We start from the raw sequence: 15757 nt of genomic DNA, 5'->3' as shown, positions 1-15757 counted from the left end.
CTTGATCACACCCGCAAGCTGTACACCTGAGCGCGCGGTCTCAGCAGTCTCGGCCGCTCGAGTTCTTCTCTGCTCCAGCTCCAGCCCCCGACCCAGTCAAGCTAGTTGGTGAAACAAACTAGTTGGTATTAAAACAATGAACAACTCAGTGACAAAACAAAAAACAAAAAACCACAAAAGCCCCTAATCAAACCACTGAACTCAATCTTGGGCTGCATGAGTTCGCCCAAACAGACGCATGACCGCCTGCAAGTCAGGTCTGGAGGGATTGGAGGAATTGGACGCATTGGATTTCGACCTGTCTTGAACAAACTCTTGAAACTTGAACGGGCGCACAGACAGTTGCTTGTCGCGCGACAAAAAGTCTCTTGTGGCTGTCAACTGTCGCACCGTGGCGCTTAATGGGTCGTATTTTGGGGCGTTCAGATATCCTAGTGAGGGATGATGGTGGTGGTCAGTATCGTCAATTGAACGGCATTCCACCCCATTGGTAAGAAAAACAAAACAAAACAAAGCTTACCAAGTATTGCCGTATTCAAGGCGCTGGCCACCAGCTCGCGCCGTTGCACATTCATCAATTGCCCTCCGGGTACGGACGACGGATTACTGTATGCAAGCAGCGGGGCAAGGTCCTGGAAAGAAATGGCAGAGGTGCGGGGGGGGGGAGATGAGCAGTGTTGCACACAAATCCAAAAACAATCAAACCAGCACAAACAGCATACCTGCAGTTGCTCCATGTAGGAGGTCGAGTGCGTCTCGAGGAAGGCATATTCTCCGAGCTGGTTTTGGAGCAGCTCGAACGCCTTGACGGCATCATTGGCCCGCACAAGCTCGAGGTATATCTGAGACTGCATCAAAAACAACACTCGCAGCGTGTCGCGGTCTATCTTGCTCTTGTCTTGCGGGAACAACCCAGGATAAAGCACGGCACAACCCGCCAGAGCATTTTCCACATCGCCAGCAATAATTTGGTCCGAGAGGTCTGGGTTGAGAGTTGAGTGAGGGGGGGGGTGAGCACAAAAAAAAAAAAAAAAACAAAAAACAAGTCAACATCAACAAACAAAAGCAAGCAAGTTCCCTACTTTTGCGATCGTTCATACTGCTGAACGCAGGAAGCATTGACAGGACAAACTCCTTGAGTTGCGCCGCCTCTTGCGCGAGACTGGCCTCGTCTTCAGGGTCGAGCACAGTCGCTGCGAGCTTTTCATTCAGCATTTCCAATCGCTTCTTTCGCGCTCGCTGTTTCAATACAGCCGGATCTGCAAAAACAAAAAAACCTCAAGTGAGAGAGAGAGCAGCAAAGAAGCAAGACAAGCCGCCCCATGACTTGTGTTTGTGTCAAACATGTCGATTTCTTAGAAAACAAAAAGACGAAAAAAGAAAAGAAAGAAAAAAAAAAGTTCAAGAAATTCACAGCCAAATTAGATTGTGAGCGGCCGCAACAAAGGGCCAAGGAGAGCAAATGCGGATCGCTCTAGCCAAGTTTTCTTCTTCAAAGGCTGACATGGTAGACAGCGAAAGGGAGGTGGGGGGGGGGGAAGCGGGGCTCAAAACTCACCGGTCGATTCGGCGTCGGTCGTGCTGGTTGCAGCAGACACGCCGCCAGCACCGCCATCAGCAACCATGGCGGACGAAGGGGCAGCGTGGGATGTGACGGTGGTCGCCGCCGTAGCAATGGCCGAGCCTGGGGCGGAAGCAGAGGCAGACGAGGCTGCTGAAGTTGCTGTGCTGACGCTTTCAAGCAGCGCGTCGCAGTCGAGGCCCATCGTCCGCATCAGCGCGCGGGCAGTGTCGGCGTGGCTGTGGTGAATCAAATAGGACAGCACAATCATGCGCACTTGGAGATCGCTCGGCGCGTGTGCCTCCAGCTGCGCCTCGGTGCCGCCAGTCCCGCCATAAGCTGTTGCATTCGAGCTCGACCCCAGCGGCTCTACATCCATTGCTTGCGAAAGCGCAGCGGCTGCTCGCCCTGCCCTGTTATTCATGATGATGATGGCGTTGTTTGTTGTTGTTGCTGTTGCTGTTGAGAGGGCCAAAGAAGAAGATCGAAGGTGTTGTTGACGAGAGGAGAAGTGTAGACTGGGCCAGAATCCATCACTCTCTTCTTTTTGTATGGCAGTCTTCTTTCCTTCCTGCCTTTGACTTCCTTGGTCAACTTGAATAAAACTCAACTCCCTGCCAAAAAAACATAGGGAAAAAACAATGATCCCAACGTTCCGTCGCAAGCCAACGCAATCGGCACAGCCAGGCCAACCTGCCGCCGCTCCCACGGGCCCCCGCAAGACAAACCTGTTCCCTGTTGCTGACAGTATGCCGCAGAGCAGCGCTGGATCTGCTTCTTCGGAGGGGGGCCTCGCTCGCGTTCCAGGATCGGAAAACGCCTTTCCGACTGGCGTGCAACCGGGATCAACGCCATTTGCATCCACGCTCGTCCCGCGCGTTCCAGTCACGAATCCTGACTGGAGTATGTCTGAACTGCACGACGGAGCCCAAGCGACGCCGGCTTCCAAGTCGTGGGGCGCTCCGGCGGGATTGGCGTTAAACCAGTTTCCCGCCAAATCTGGTTCGACAACTGCTGCGACTCAGTCAGCGTTCCAGCGGTACACTGCTCCGTCGTCTTTGCAAAGCACTGGAGGTCGCGCAAAGACAAACCAGGCGGCGAGTCCTGCCAAGCGAGGCCAAACCAACCAGGCCGCCGAGAACGACTCTACTCCTCCAAAGAAGCCACCCCAAGTCGCATCCCGCCCTGCGGCATTCGTCAAAATGAATAGTGCAGGCATTTCCACAGGGCACGCGTCGAGCTTGATTGCTGCGGCACCACTGCCAGCTCCCTCGCGCAAGCCGGTTGCGCTTCAGGGCGACCCTGTCTTTGACACTTCCAGTGTAAGCGTGCGACTCTTTGTAGCAGTGATGCAATGATGTTCACAAAAGAACTCACCTTTTGAAAACAGAGTACTTTGCCGGCAGCTGGAAGCTGGAAACGGCCCCACACCGTTGTGCACAACCCGCCATCTAACTCGTTTGGATTCGATGAGCAGGCCTGGGCGCAACCCGTCAAACCAGCCCACTCCCAGCAACAACAACAGCAGCAGCAGCAGCAGGATGCCATGGTTCCACACGCCACCACCTCGTCCACGCTTGCCGCTCAGATCCCTGACATTCGAGAGCGTACACCTCGCTCCCGCATGAAAATTTGGACCGTCACAGCAAACGAGATTGAAGCTCTGTGGCAGCAAGCACAGCCGCTGCTTCATAGCGGGTGGCTGTTCCTCGAGCTTTACGGTATGTGCATCGGTGCTGCAATCATTGTTGAGAAAAACAAACGTAATCTGACAGCGACACAATTCTCGCTTTTGCTTGCCTTTTCACAGGCATCGCCGTCCCTCCCGCGCAGCTGATCAGTCATCCCCAGTTTCCGCACTGCAAAGAGTTTACACTCACGGATGTACTTGCACAAGGCGGCCGCTACACGCCCTTCAAGTACTTGTGACGCGGCGGTTTTTGTTTTTCCGAGTTGGAGTTGAGCCGCTACTGACCCCTCCCCCCGTTCGTTTTGGGCTGCGACTGCAGGTGCATGTACTGGGAGATTGAGGACTCTCTGGATTCCCTTTTGCCAAACATCTGCTACCGAGTCATTGGTAAGTAGCGGGCAAAAGACGTTTTCACTTGCCGTCTCTGAATCATTCTTACTTTTTTTCTCCCAAATCCGTGACTCCAGGAGTCGTGCGCGATAGCAATCTCGTGCAATGCGTCAACATTCGCATTGCCCTTCCCAACGAAGAGGAGCGTGCTCGAGCCCGCCATGTTCCTCTGGCAACTTTGCTTGCGACACATTCCCTGTAGTCTCAACGCTTGTTGAACGCCCTCCTCCTCTGTCAAAAACCATGTCCGTTGTCGCCCAGTACGAGTAACTTTGCTTGCATCTGAATAGAAACACTCCATTGCCCTACATCCTGCAATACGGGTTTGGTCACCGCATGATGAAAGGAATACTTGTGCAGTTTGTGACCGTGAACGATACCATATTGCGGTAAAACCAGCACACGCTCAATATCAATAGATCGAGCATAAAGAAAACCAACACCATCCAACTCTGACTAATCCTGAAACCCAGCAAAAGAGTTGAGCAACACAGACATGAACTTGTCCCGCATGGCGGTTTTGAAGGTCGCATACCACTCGACGACATCACGCTGGCGCTTGAGAACGGCTGCTTTGTCGGCCAGCTCGTTGTCGAGAACCGCGGCAATATTGTTCCAGTCGCGGACGTAGATAAAAGGAGCATTGTGCGCCTTGAGCAAGGTGAGCTGGTTAAACTCGGGACCGCATTCGGGCGTCGGGACGTCTTCGACAATGGGAATGGAGCCCAGCTCGCACGCTTCAAAGATGCGGTAGCACATGACGTTCAGGCCTTTCGGGCAAAGCGTAAACTGGCTCGTGAGGAGGGCTTCGTGGTAGTGTTGAGTTTCCTCTTTGCTGTCTTGGGCTGCCCAATTTGCACGGTTGGCCACGAGACACGAGCGGACTGGCGCGGGGTAGTTGGCTAACAGATTCTTGTCTGTGAGATGTTCCTGGCTCAAGCGCTCATGGCCAGGTCCCAGTTCTGCCGTCAGATACTGGAAGGCACTGGCCCGAATCGCGTCGACCGACGGTGTCTCATCCGTCGCCACCAACGCACTCCGCTCGAGAGCCCGAACGAGCAACTCGCGGGTGGTGTTGACGTGCAGCGTCGCCATCATGTTGCAGGTGTACTCGCGTGGTTGGTCGAGGCGCAGCTGGGCGAGGTCCTTCCGACGTTCAAACTTGCGATACGTTGCAATGCCAAGAGGCCACTCAAAGATCTTGTCGTTGTCAATCATGCTGGCGTCATGGTAGACCATGAACACAAACTTGACAAATGGCAGGTAGGGCTCCAGCCACTGGTTGTCGCACAGTTCAGAGCCGAGCACCACGAGCCCAACGTTTCGCACGTGTCTCAAGCCCGCCAGTTCGTCCAGCAAGGCCTTTGCCGTCACCATCTTTTCCGGATTGTGGGCATTCAGAATCATCACCACATGACGCGTCGTGGGCGGGGCATTGGCGGGCTTGAGGCCGGATCCTGCACGAAAGCGAAGGCGGACGTCGCTCACAATCTGCTCTCCATGCGAGTAGTGCCCGTCCGCAATGTACTTTGTCGAGCCTCGGAAGATGTCCGTCCAAAAGTAGTCTCCGATGGCGGCCTTGGACCATATCTCGACCTCGTAGCGAGCTGCGCGCCGGACGTGCGACAGCGGAGCGCGTGCCGTGCTGCGGGGCTGTGCGTCCGCCCGCTGCAACGCGTTTTGCAGAGCAGCGTTCACGTCATTGTCCACGACGATTGGAGCTGGGCGATCTGCGTCTGCAGCAGCAGCAGCACGGACAACAGGCGCTTCATCTTGGCTCGGTTTCTCTTCCTTCCGCTCACCTGGTCGGAGTTCGCTGCTTCCATCTAATGCGTAGCGGAGCCCACACACAAAAAGCCGTGAGAGTGAGCCCCTTTGTTTCTTTCTTTCTTTCTTTCGAGAACATGCACACTTGGCAGCAGAAGATGATGACAACGCGCATGGATGCAACTGCTTCTAGGTTACAGAAATCCCACTCTTCGCTGCTGCGATCGAGCTGGCCTGCTTGGTAGCCCAGGTACGCAGACACAAGGACAAAGACGGCAGCGGCAACAAGGGCGGCCACCAAGCGCAGTCGCATGGTGGGCGTGAATTGAATTCAGTCCAAAAAACGCGTCAAGTCAATCAAATCACTGTCACACAGCAATCGCTCGTCGATTTTATTTTGCTTGGACAAAAAGTGCGACTGGCGACCAATAGCGAGGCTTCCATTCAGTCAAAGCTCACTCTATCCGAAAGCGCGGAACTTGACTTTGGGATCAAAGCGCAGTCGTGTTCTGTTGGTTCAAAAACAAACTGTCAAAGCGATTAACTTTTGCTTTTTCCGCTGCAGCAAACCCCACCTCTCTCCTCTCTCCTCTCTCCTCTCCCCTCACCTCACCTCACAGCGCCCGCCTAGATTCAGAAGAAGTCCAGGTCCTGGCTTCGACTATCTTCTGAGGCCCCGCCCATCTGCCCGTCCAAGCGCAGTTTGCCTTGTGCTTGTGTCGCGCCGAAACCAACCCTCCCCTTTCTTCTTGCACTTGTCATCAAACCTGACACGATGAGAATCTCACGGCGATGCACGCGCATGCTTCAAACACTGGCCGCGGTGCTGGTCATCATGTGCTGCATGCAAGTCATGGCGCGCTGGGGTGGCGGCAATGGTGGCTTGTCCAACACCAGCTCAGACGACCAACCCTCCGCCGACCAAGCCAGCCACCAGGAGCCCGCAGCCAATCCAATCGACACGGAATTGACTGAGGTATCCACAGAACTTGCTGCTGAGCCGAATTCGCTCGAGACATTTGACCATGTCGCAGACCACAAGGACAAGGATAAGGACGTTGGTAAGTCCAAGAGTTTCTCAGCTTCTTTTGCTTCTTCACCTCCTCCAGTGAAGGGCTGCCGAGTCTGCGCCTGGTTGGTCCAAAAAATCCTGTGTGGCGAGTGCGCGCTTACAAAGTTTGGATTGGATTTGCTTGGCACGTTGTACGCGTTTGTTCCATCGTTCTTTCCCGAATTACAGTAACGCCCTTCCCCTCGGATTCCGCTGCGATGGAGCCAGTCCAGCAAGCTGTAGATCAAAAGCCTTTCATTGCAACTGAATTGGAACGCGAGATGGCGCGCGTTGGACGCAACGTCCTCAAAAACCAAGTCGCCAATCCCGGGTTTTCCTCCCGCCTGCAAGAAACAGTTTCGACCGACCAGCCTTCCAGTGCCGGCTGGTGGACACGCGGAGATGCACTGCGGATAGAGTACTGCTCCTCCTCCAAGTTCAAGTACTGCCGCGGCTCAAGCCTCGCGATCGAGTGCTCGAGCAGCTCATTGCACGCGGCGTACCAATTTCTTCCCGTGTCGCTGCCGCCTGGCACGCGCGTCTCTTCCTTTGTTCTCTCAGTCAAGTCTGGCAGCACGAGCCTTGTACGCGATGATACATCCGACAACGTGTTTGAGCAGATGGGCGCCGGTACGACCGCGGCACTGTACGGCCTGCTTGCGCAAGTGCGTTATGCCGATGGCTCGGACGAGATCCTTGCCCTCGAGTTCCCCGCCCAGTACAGCGGGCTCGCCTCCATGACGCGCAACATCAACCACACCGTTTCTCACGACCGTGGCTCGATTGACTCCATCTTGCTGATGCTGACCTGCTACGGCCACATTGGCAAAGTTTGGTTTGACGACGTGGCTTTGCTGCCCGAGGTCGAGGTCGATGTCCGCGCATTCAACGCGGCATCGTTTCGGGGCGATGGTGGCGGTGCTGCGCCAGATGTCTCTGAGCTCGAGGGCCGTCCTCCCACTCAGCAACAACAGTTCAAACCCTTTCTCTCAGTCACGCAGGCGTTACAGGGAGTGAAGAGTCTTACGCAGCTCAGTAGCGGCTGCCCAGCACCTGCACGACGAATCTCCGCCCCTGACATCTCAAGCATGTACGAAGTGGAGCCGCTTTCGTTGGCGGTCGAGGAGACCAAGCGGACGCCACAAACAAGCGTCACGCTGACCTCGTACTCTACCGTCCACTCGCTGCCTCTCCTCTTGCGCAATATTCGACGCTGGGACGGACCGGTGTCCCTGGCCCTCTTTCTGGAGTGCCCGGCCAGCGTGACCCGCGGACAGCGACTCGAATACAATCGCCAGCTGCGAGTCGCGCGCGCGCGAAACTCGGCGCCGCAGTTCAAGTACCTGGCATTCGAGGCACAAATCCCAGAGCTCCTGTGGAGCACAGAGTTTCCGTTGCACGAGCTGGAGGCTGCCCGTCAGTTTGTTCGGCAAGAATTTGCCGACGCCAAGCTCCAAGGCACCGCAACCATCTCGCTCGTTTATCCACGCCGCAACTGTTTGGCCGACCTGCCCGTGAACATGCTGCGCAACATTGCCTTGCAACAGGCTCGGTCCGACTACGTCTTTCTCACAGACGCTGCAGAGTTTGCGCCTTCGCCAAACGCGGGCGTGCAGTTTGATAAGGCGCTGAAACACGTGCACTCGTTCCGGTCGGACGGGGTCGCTGATCCTCTTTTGAATGAAAAGTCGCATCTTGTCCTGAGCAACACGCCACTGGAGCTATTGGCCTACATCATGCCGGCCTTTCAGCTCGAACCTGGCAGGGCGATCGACCCGAAACTCGATCCGCTCGATCGAGCGCTGAGTATGCAGCCGCTCATCCCGGACAATCGGCAAGACATTGCTCGCCTGCTGACCACCGCTGGGCCCAACAAGCCACGGCTGCTCAAGTTTCACGCCATCGACAAGCCAGACACGTTCAACCCTTTCAACTACAACAAGTGGCTGCAACCAGCGCGCTCACCACTTCCGTACCACGTCGAGCACACTGCGTGGTCCATCCCCTCTGGTGCGATGTGGAGCGTCTCTGCCACCAACCAGGCCATCCCTCGAGCAGGTGCTGGGTCGGAGGCGGCGGCGGCGGCTCCGCAGCTTGTTTTCCCGCACGAGCCACAAATGATTGTTCGGCGCTCGACGCTGCTTCCAAAGTACGACGAGAGGTTTTTCGGGCGCGGCAGTGACATTCAATCCTTCCTGATCATGGAGATGGCCGCGGCTGGCTACCAGCTTGTTGTTCTGCCCGACAGCTGGACGGTTCGGTTGCCAAGCAGCTACAGCACGCCGTCGGACGTTCCATCCTCGGTTTCAACGCTGCTTGATCTTCCCGCCAAGCGGTTTGAGTTTATGTGCGCACTGTTGCGCCGCTATGCGCTTGGTCCATGCGGGGTTGGGGGTGCCTGAAACTCTGCAGCTTCTGCTTGACAGCTCGTTTTGTTTGCGCGCAGTGTTCAATGATTTATGATATTACAGTCTTTTTTTTTTTTCTTTTTGCAGTCCTTGTTGTTCACACTCGCCACACTCATGCTCGAGCCTCGGAGAGCGTCGCACTCGAGCGCGCGCAGTCTCAGCAGTCTCAGCAGCTCGTCGTCGTCGTCGTCGTCGCGGCTCCAGCTCCCGACCCAGCCGCGTCCGCCCTCGCTCGCACCCGCGCACGCACCCGCACCCGCACCCTCACGCTCACTGCACCGCCAGCTTGCGCGGATGCTGTCGACCCAGGCTGGCCGCGACCGCTTGCTCGCGTCGCTGCAGTATTCCGTCACCGCTTTGCTGCTCGTCGTCGGTCCGTTGGCCCGCAAGTCCCGCAGCCGCGCGTCTGCTCGACAAAGACATGCATCCTCTTCTGCTCTGCCGTCACCGTTCGCTCCGCGTGCGGCCATTGCGGCTGCGCTCGGTTCGGGCGACGTTTCCTCCTGGACGCCGACGGCTTGGGTTCGACTGCTTGTCGCCTGCATTCGAGTCCTGCGCGTCCGCATTGTGCTGTCACAACTGCAAGCTGCCGTCAAGCAACTCAAGTTTGCGCGGCGCGTGATGAAGCTTGGCCGCGGAGTGAGCGAGGCGCAGAAGTTGCGCCAATTGCTGCATTCGAGCTCAGCAACAACAATGACAACTTGCGAGATGCAGGACCAGCACAAGAACAATGACAATAGCGATCAAGTGCGAGCATGCAGCGTGCATAGTTTGGCGTCAGGTCGTCGACAGCTGCGGGCATTGCATCTGCAGTCGAGTTTCCCTGCACAATTGTCGCCACTCGCTCAGTTTGAGCATACGACCATGACCTGGGTGCGCGATTCGCCGTCCACTCTGCTCTACTACAAGAGCAACAGCACGACCACCAGCAGCGAGAGTGGTGGGATGGCAACATCCGCAGGTCTGGCACCATTCCATTTCGCCGGCACGGCTACAGCCCGGCGAAAACTGTCCTTCAGGTCGCACGGCGAGGCCACCGCCGACTCTAACGCATCAGATACCACCCGCACGCCAGTTGTTGCAAAGCGTCCCAGGTCGTCGTTCTTGCGACGACTGGCGCTTGCCATCGCAAAGTTGATCCACAATCGAAACACACTCGACTCTCTCTCGCACCGCTTGCAGGCGTTTGCTTGCGTGATTATGATCTTGAGTACTGTTGTAGACGACGCCTGGTTCCTCTCAAAGCTGGGGGTTGTGCGTCCCGCGCTCGCCCGGTCGTTGCGACCGTCTTCCAAGCCTCTGGTTGCCATCTTGCTGCTGTGTGGGTCTGTCTCGGCCGTGCTTGATGTGCTGCGTCTGCCTCGCCCTGGGAATGCTCAGCAGCAGCAGTATACTAGCCTACCATTGCAGCGGCGACGCCTCCAGAGCCCGGTTGGGTCTCCCGTCAAACCGAGCAGCAGCTCACGACAGCTGGCGTTCTTTTCTCACCGCCTGGCCGCGCTGCCAGCCGTGGCCTCTCCGGCAACAAAGGCATCTCCGTCCAAGGAAGAGCTTGCACACCACGCGTCCACCTGGCTTCGCGACCGACTTTCGTATCGAAAACGCATCGGGTTGTTGACTGCGCTTCGAAATTTGCTCGGCTTTGTTGCTGCTGTTTCTGGCGCGCGTACCATCGCCGCCCCGGCCGCCTTTAGCAGGCGTTCGGGCTCTGCACATGCTCCCGTGTCATTTGCGCTCAAGGTTCCTGTGACTGCGCTTGCCTCTGCCGTCTCGCTACTCATCAGCTATTACACGTCACGAGAGCGTGCGCTTGAAGCCAGATCCGCGTCTAGTAGCCGAGGAATGGCAAGACGATCAAGTCATGTCAAAGCGTGTTAATATGTTCAAGAGGGTTGGTGGTGCTGCTGCGAAATCGAGAAACATTGATCGGCCCCCCGTCCCTTCTCATCATCATCATGCACTGGTGCCTTTCTAGATAACATGAAAAAACCCCAATACAACCAAACCACAAAAAGACTATTGCGTTGTAGTCGCGGGGCTTGAAGCATCGGTTTCCGGCGCCGCACTTGCACTGACGGCGGATGTCTGTTGTTGATTGGCACCTACAGAGTACGTCCAGACAGAGTGGATGCCCATCTCGCCTTTGGGATCGACCACATCGCGGGTGGGATCGGATTGCCAAGTTGGCAGCGCAAACCGCCCGGCAATAACGGTGGCCGAGGGCTGCAGCTCTTGCGCAAACTTGCGCTCGAGGTCGGCAAACATTTCCTTGACGCCAAAGATGACGACTTGCGAGAAGGGCGTGAGGTTGACGTGCCACAGGTTTCGTGTTTCAAACTTGCACAGGTGGCCAACGCCGTTGCGCCAGGCACTGTAACGCGAATAGTACACGAGCCAGCGGTTGAGTTCATAGCCCGTGCATGGGATGCGCAATTGCTTGGCTGCAGCAATGACGACACGGCCATCGCCCGAGCCCAAGTCGACCAGCGTTCCGGTTGGTTTGCATTGATTGAGGACGAGTTGGATTTGCTAACCCAAACAGACCAAAAGTAGAGTTCAATTTTCAAACACGCGCGTCGGTGAGTGGGATTTTGATTTCCTGATTCATTGTAAAAGTGAGTTTCTATTGACATGGGGGAGGGGGGGGGGAAATTTTCCAGTCCGCTCAGACTGAGCAATGTACTCTGCTCAAAGCCTCGTGGACAAGTCAGTCTGGATTCGACCCTCGACACAGGCCCTCAGCCGTGATTGTTGCAAACGGGATCAGCTGTTGAGGTTTGTGGTCTGCGCCTGTTAGCGGTATTACCCGAGGGGATGCAGGGACGAACGGGAGGCAGTGCTTGCGGAAGGCCGGCGCGAGGAACGGGACAATCACCGCGTAAAAGCCGACGAGCGACGCGCCGCCGACAGCCAGGAAGACCCACTTGCGCGACGATGAGGCTGCTGGTGTGGTTGTTGTGGTTTGGGTGGCGAGCGATGGCGATGGCGATGGCGATGGCGATCGCGAGGGGTCGGACGGCGCTGCTTGCATTCGATGTTGTCTGCTTTGGCTTGTGCAACGACGGTGATCAAGGACTGCGTACAGTACAAACGACCAAAGTGAGTGAGGTGTCTGTTACGATTAAGAGAGGAAAGTCACGTCGATCTACGATGGATGGATGGAGTTGATCGTTTTCATCCGTTCGATGGGAGATTTGGAAAGCCCGGTTCTCAGTCACCCGCCAAAATCTCAGAAAGCAACGAGATGATCCAAGCAACCACAACAATACAGTCATCCAACCAAAGCACTTGCCAAAAAAACCCCTCTCAGAACAACCAAACCATCAAGTCCGTTTTCAGTCCTTGTTTTGCAGTCTACAACAATGGCGTTTGCTGAAAAGTCTAAGAGTGTAAGAACAATGAACATCAATAGCAATATTAAGCAACATCAAGCAACATCAAGCAATGGCAATGGCAATGGCAATGGTTGTGGCTGTGTGTGTTGCATTGAGAACTCACTTTTTTGGTCCGTTTCTGCTGCCAACCGTCCGTTGCCCCCTTGCCGCTTGGATGCCTGCCATTGTGCCATTGCGCCATTGTGCCATCGTCACGCCTGTAGTCGCGGCTGCCAAAGGACGTCAACCGCATCCTCTTTGTCAAGTAAGTCGAGCTGTCGCTCCATCGTCGTCGTGGTTGGCTGTCGTCGTCGTCGTCGCGCGTCCGTCACAACAACACTCAACCATCGAGATGAGAAAAGCGATCGGATGCATCATCTGACATCTCGCCTGTTTTGAGCGAGAAGGGACGAATCGCTCAATGACTAACCCAATGCTTTTTGCTTGACTCGTTAGAAACATGCCCTTCAACGTCGCAGACGACGACTTGTACGATCTGTTTGGCAAGTATGGCGCCATTCGACAGATCCGAGTGTAAGTGACTCCCCAAATGCAAGTTGCGAGAGAGGGGGGGGGGTTGATATTTGCCAAACGAACTCACTTTCACCCAAAACCGCTCGCACGTTCGCAGAGGAACCGCGCCGGATACGAAAGGAACGGCCTATGTTGTCTATGAGGACATTTTGGACGCGAGGAACGCGTGCGAACACTTGTCTGGCTTTAACGTCGGTGGACGCTACATTACTGTCTTGTATTACAATCCTCAACGCTTGTTGGCGCGAATGGACGTCAACAAGAAGCGCGAGGAGCTCGACAAGTTGAAGCAACAGCACAACATTGCAATGGACGAGTCTTAACGTGTATTTTGTTTGTGTTTGTTTTCTGCGTGCATTACAAACGGTGTTAACTAGAATCGGGTTCATGCTCGAGGTCACAAAGTCTTTTCTGGATGTGTGCGTTCGAGAATGGAAGGGAGGTGGCTATTAACGATGGGGGGGGGGGTTTGTGTCTCAGAGAGTTGAGAGGGTTCAAAAAGATTGTTTTTCACGCTTGCATGTCCGTGGGAGACGCGTCTGACGCCACAGCTTCTTGCGCTGTTTGCTGCTGTTCCTGAAGACGCGCCAGTTCTCGTCGAGCACGACGATTGAGCTTGGGCAGCTCTGTGGCAGAAGCATCAGAGGCCGGTGTCATGAGCTGGCGCCGAACATCGTGCTTGCTATCTCGACTCGCGTTGGATTTCTTTGATGTCTCGCGCTGCTCGCTTCGACTGTTTGCGGCTTTCATTGCCGATGCGGAGAACATGCGACCACCACGTCCAAAGACAATGGAAGTTGGGATGCGAGATCGCGCAGAAGCGTCCGAGGGTGATTCCGCGGAAGGCTGCTGCTGCTGCTGCTGGTGGGGTTTTCGTTTCCCACGTCGTGCAACACTAAAGTCAAACGTGGCAGGATAGCGATGAATCTCAACCTAAATCATCGTTCGGGCGTCAACACCATTGCGTGAGGAAAAGCGGTTGGACACACAAGCAAACAAAATACACCGCGATGAGTCTTGCCCTTACCAAATGCACATGACGTTCGTCGGGATTGATGAACTTGATGCCACAGCCCTCCACGAGGCATTCAAACATGGGTTGACGCTCAGCCATGACGGCAAACATCGAGTCGTGGAGTTCGAGCAAGTGCAGCGACAGAAGCCTATCGGTCGGCAGGACACGGCCGCAGACGCGACACGAGTGGCGGTGTATGGCTGCATAATGCGACTCGTACAGGCCAATGTTAGGAGCGAGATAGGAGCATCCTGGGACTTGGCATTGGAGACTCGAAGCATGAGCAGTATCAACACGAGGATCTGCGTCGATCTGCCTGTTATCGTCGTCGTCGTCGTCGTCGTCGTCGTCGTCATCAGCAGTGTGTCCATTGGACAACAACTGCTCGACCAGGTCTTGAACAGGCACTGGGCGGTGGGTAGCAACCACTGGGTTGGCAATACTAATGGCTGTGGCATCGACGAAGGCGGACGTCGTTGTGACGCTGTTGGACGACTCGCCTTGACCAATCTGCCGTGCAACAATGATGCGACGATGCGTGAGTGAGGCACGATGGCAATGATCGGTGCGCAGGCTGCGCTTGGCTGTGCTTGTGGCTTTGAGCTCACTTTCTCAGATCCACACAAGCTCCAACCCCTTCGAACAACGAATCATTACCTCTTGCTGGGATTCTCCATAGCACATTAGGTTGCCATCCGCGAAAAAGTCGTCGTCCGGCTGGTACACGACCTTGGCTGGCGTGAATGGCATTGGAACCAAACAAAGCAACAAAGACTGAGCAATCGAGATTTGATTTGGGCACGATTGTACAGCAACGAGTTTGTAATTTCATCAGTGAGGGTAAGAGAGAGTAGAGGGTTGTTGCTGTTGCTCTCTTGACTTTCGTGCCATTGGTGGTCTTTACTGGTGGTTTTGATCAACGAATGCTTTCCTTGCGAAAAGTGCTCACCCGCTGCTCTTTTCCGCTGCGCTTGGGTTGAGTGACTCAGGATAGCCTCATCGACGTACCTCCAAAAACACAAGTCGGAAGCGGGCAGGTTGAGGGGGGGGGCGGATTTGATGATGGAGGAGCGGAGACATTTCCGGAGTCATGTCGCGACCAGCTTGCTTTTTTTTTTTTTTTTTACAGTATTTCTTCATCTCAGCATAGCATGACACCTTCGTCCACTCTGTTTTCCCTTCATATTCTTTTTGCAGTAACTTGAAAAAACCGCAACCAACCAATCTTATTTTTTTGCTGGTAAAGAAAACGAACAGCAGGCCACAGCTGATAACAAATGAAAACAGAAGGGCGAGAGCGGCAGCCTGGATGGAACACGGCCAAGATTTCGAGACTTTCACAACCTCGCGTCCCTCGTTCTCTTGCACAAATCAAAGTGCCATTTCACTACGCAGTGATACCGTGCGAATCGAGCCCCCGAGCACGATGCAGAAGCGTTGGGATTGTAGCACCAGCAACGCCTTCTCCTTTGCGTTCTTGACATGTTCCAGCAGCAGCTTTGAGATCACCCCCGACTTTCCCCCGTCCGCCATTCACTCGATCAGAGCGCAGATTCAATTACGCTGCAAATGATGACTGCATGAATGGAGCACGAGCAGACGCAGAATCGCATGGGATTGGAACGGTTCCCCCTTCTCCACGTGCATTCGCGGTCCCAGCAAAGCGATGGGCGAAACGAAAACAAAAACACGAACGTTAAAAAGAAAAAAAAGAAAAAAAAGACAGCGGCAAATCCTCCTGCAACGGCAGGGGCGAGGAGGGGGTGGATGCACTGGATCTCACGAATGAACAACTGTCGCATTCCACACCTCAGCAATCCACACATCAAAACGCAGGCACACAAAGCAGAGAACGAGCGAAAGAGAGCGCGAAAAAAAAAGTATTTGAAAAAAAAAAGGAAAAAAAAAAAGGAAAAAAAAGGAAAAAAAAAAAAAAGATCGCGTCGAAAAGTTCGCAGCCCAAAAAA

The 15757-nt window shown here is 55.0% G+C and overlaps 7 protein-coding genes across 7 annotated transcripts; 3 read left to right on the top strand and 4 right to left on the bottom strand.

Moving 5' to 3' along the window:
• Positions 1 to 105: 105 nt before the first annotated feature.
• CAOG_04020 (hypothetical protein) lies at positions 106 to 2072 on the bottom strand. Its single transcript, XM_004347795.2, has 5 exons — positions 1559 to 2072; positions 1083 to 1259; positions 723 to 982; positions 521 to 632; positions 106 to 431 (listed from the first exon to the last, which is right to left on the bottom strand). Exons 1-5 carry the CDS (start codon positions 1983 to 1985, stop codon positions 202 to 204), a joined length of 1206 nt encoding a protein of 401 aa, XP_004347845.1. The 5' UTR covers positions 1986 to 2072; the 3' UTR covers positions 106 to 201.
• A 130-nt stretch (positions 2073 to 2202) lies between these two features.
• On the top strand, positions 2203 to 4034 carry CAOG_04019 (hypothetical protein; the record flags this gene model as incomplete). Its single annotated transcript, XM_004347794.2, has 6 exons — positions 2203 to 2883; positions 2952 to 3282; positions 3372 to 3486; positions 3571 to 3638; positions 3719 to 3839; positions 3932 to 4034. The coding sequence occupies 6 exons, from the start codon at positions 2203 to 2205 to the stop codon at positions 4032 to 4034; spliced, it is 1419 nt and encodes a 472-aa protein (XP_004347844.1).
• Positions 3935 to 5820, bottom strand: CAOG_04018 (hypothetical protein). The gene is made up of 2 exons (XM_004347793.2): positions 5607 to 5820; positions 3935 to 5467 (listed from the first exon to the last, which is right to left on the bottom strand). The coding sequence occupies exons 1-2, from the start codon at positions 5719 to 5721 to the stop codon at positions 4098 to 4100; spliced, it is 1485 nt and encodes a 494-aa protein (XP_004347843.1). The 5' UTR covers positions 5722 to 5820; the 3' UTR covers positions 3935 to 4097.
• A 59-nt stretch (positions 5821 to 5879) lies between these two features.
• CAOG_04017 (hypothetical protein) lies at positions 5880 to 10745 on the top strand (the record flags this gene model as incomplete). The annotated part of the gene is made up of 3 exons (XM_004347792.2): positions 5880 to 6469; positions 6649 to 8846; positions 8955 to 10745. Exons 1-3 carry the CDS (start codon positions 6184 to 6186, stop codon positions 10743 to 10745), a joined length of 4275 nt encoding a protein of 1424 aa, XP_004347842.2. The 5' UTR covers positions 5880 to 6183.
• Positions 10746 to 10883: 138 nt separating this feature from the next.
• Positions 10884 to 11934, bottom strand: CAOG_04016 (hypothetical protein; the record flags this gene model as incomplete). The annotated part of the gene is made up of 2 exons (XM_004347791.2): positions 11674 to 11934; positions 10884 to 11396 (listed from the first exon to the last, which is right to left on the bottom strand). The coding sequence occupies exons 1-2, from the start codon at positions 11896 to 11898 to the stop codon at positions 10884 to 10886; spliced, it is 738 nt and encodes a 245-aa protein (XP_004347841.1). The 5' UTR covers positions 11899 to 11934.
• A 257-nt stretch (positions 11935 to 12191) lies between these two features.
• CAOG_04015 (pre-mRNA branch site protein p14) lies at positions 12192 to 13180 on the top strand. Its single transcript, XM_004347790.2, has 4 exons — positions 12192 to 12256; positions 12466 to 12506; positions 12698 to 12775; positions 12873 to 13180. Exons 1-4 carry the CDS (start codon positions 12230 to 12232, stop codon positions 13096 to 13098), a joined length of 372 nt encoding a protein of 123 aa, XP_004347840.1. The 5' UTR covers positions 12192 to 12229; the 3' UTR covers positions 13099 to 13180.
• CAOG_04014 (hypothetical protein) lies at positions 13086 to 14554 on the bottom strand. The gene is made up of 3 exons (XM_004347789.2): positions 14448 to 14554; positions 13803 to 14300; positions 13086 to 13708 (listed from the first exon to the last, which is right to left on the bottom strand). Exons 1-3 carry the CDS (start codon positions 14538 to 14540, stop codon positions 13286 to 13288), a joined length of 1014 nt encoding a protein of 337 aa, XP_004347839.1. The 5' UTR covers positions 14541 to 14554; the 3' UTR covers positions 13086 to 13285.
• Positions 14555 to 15757: the final 1203 nt, after the last annotated feature.

The sequence above is a fragment of the Capsaspora owczarzaki genome, assembly GCF_000151315.2.
Source record: "Capsaspora owczarzaki ATCC 30864 unplaced genomic scaffold supercont2.6, whole genome shotgun sequence".
In the NCBI taxonomy this organism is placed as follows: Eukaryota; class Filasterea; order Ministeriida; family Capsasporidae; genus Capsaspora; species Capsaspora owczarzaki.
This window is presented reverse-complemented; position numbering and strand designations above follow the sequence as displayed.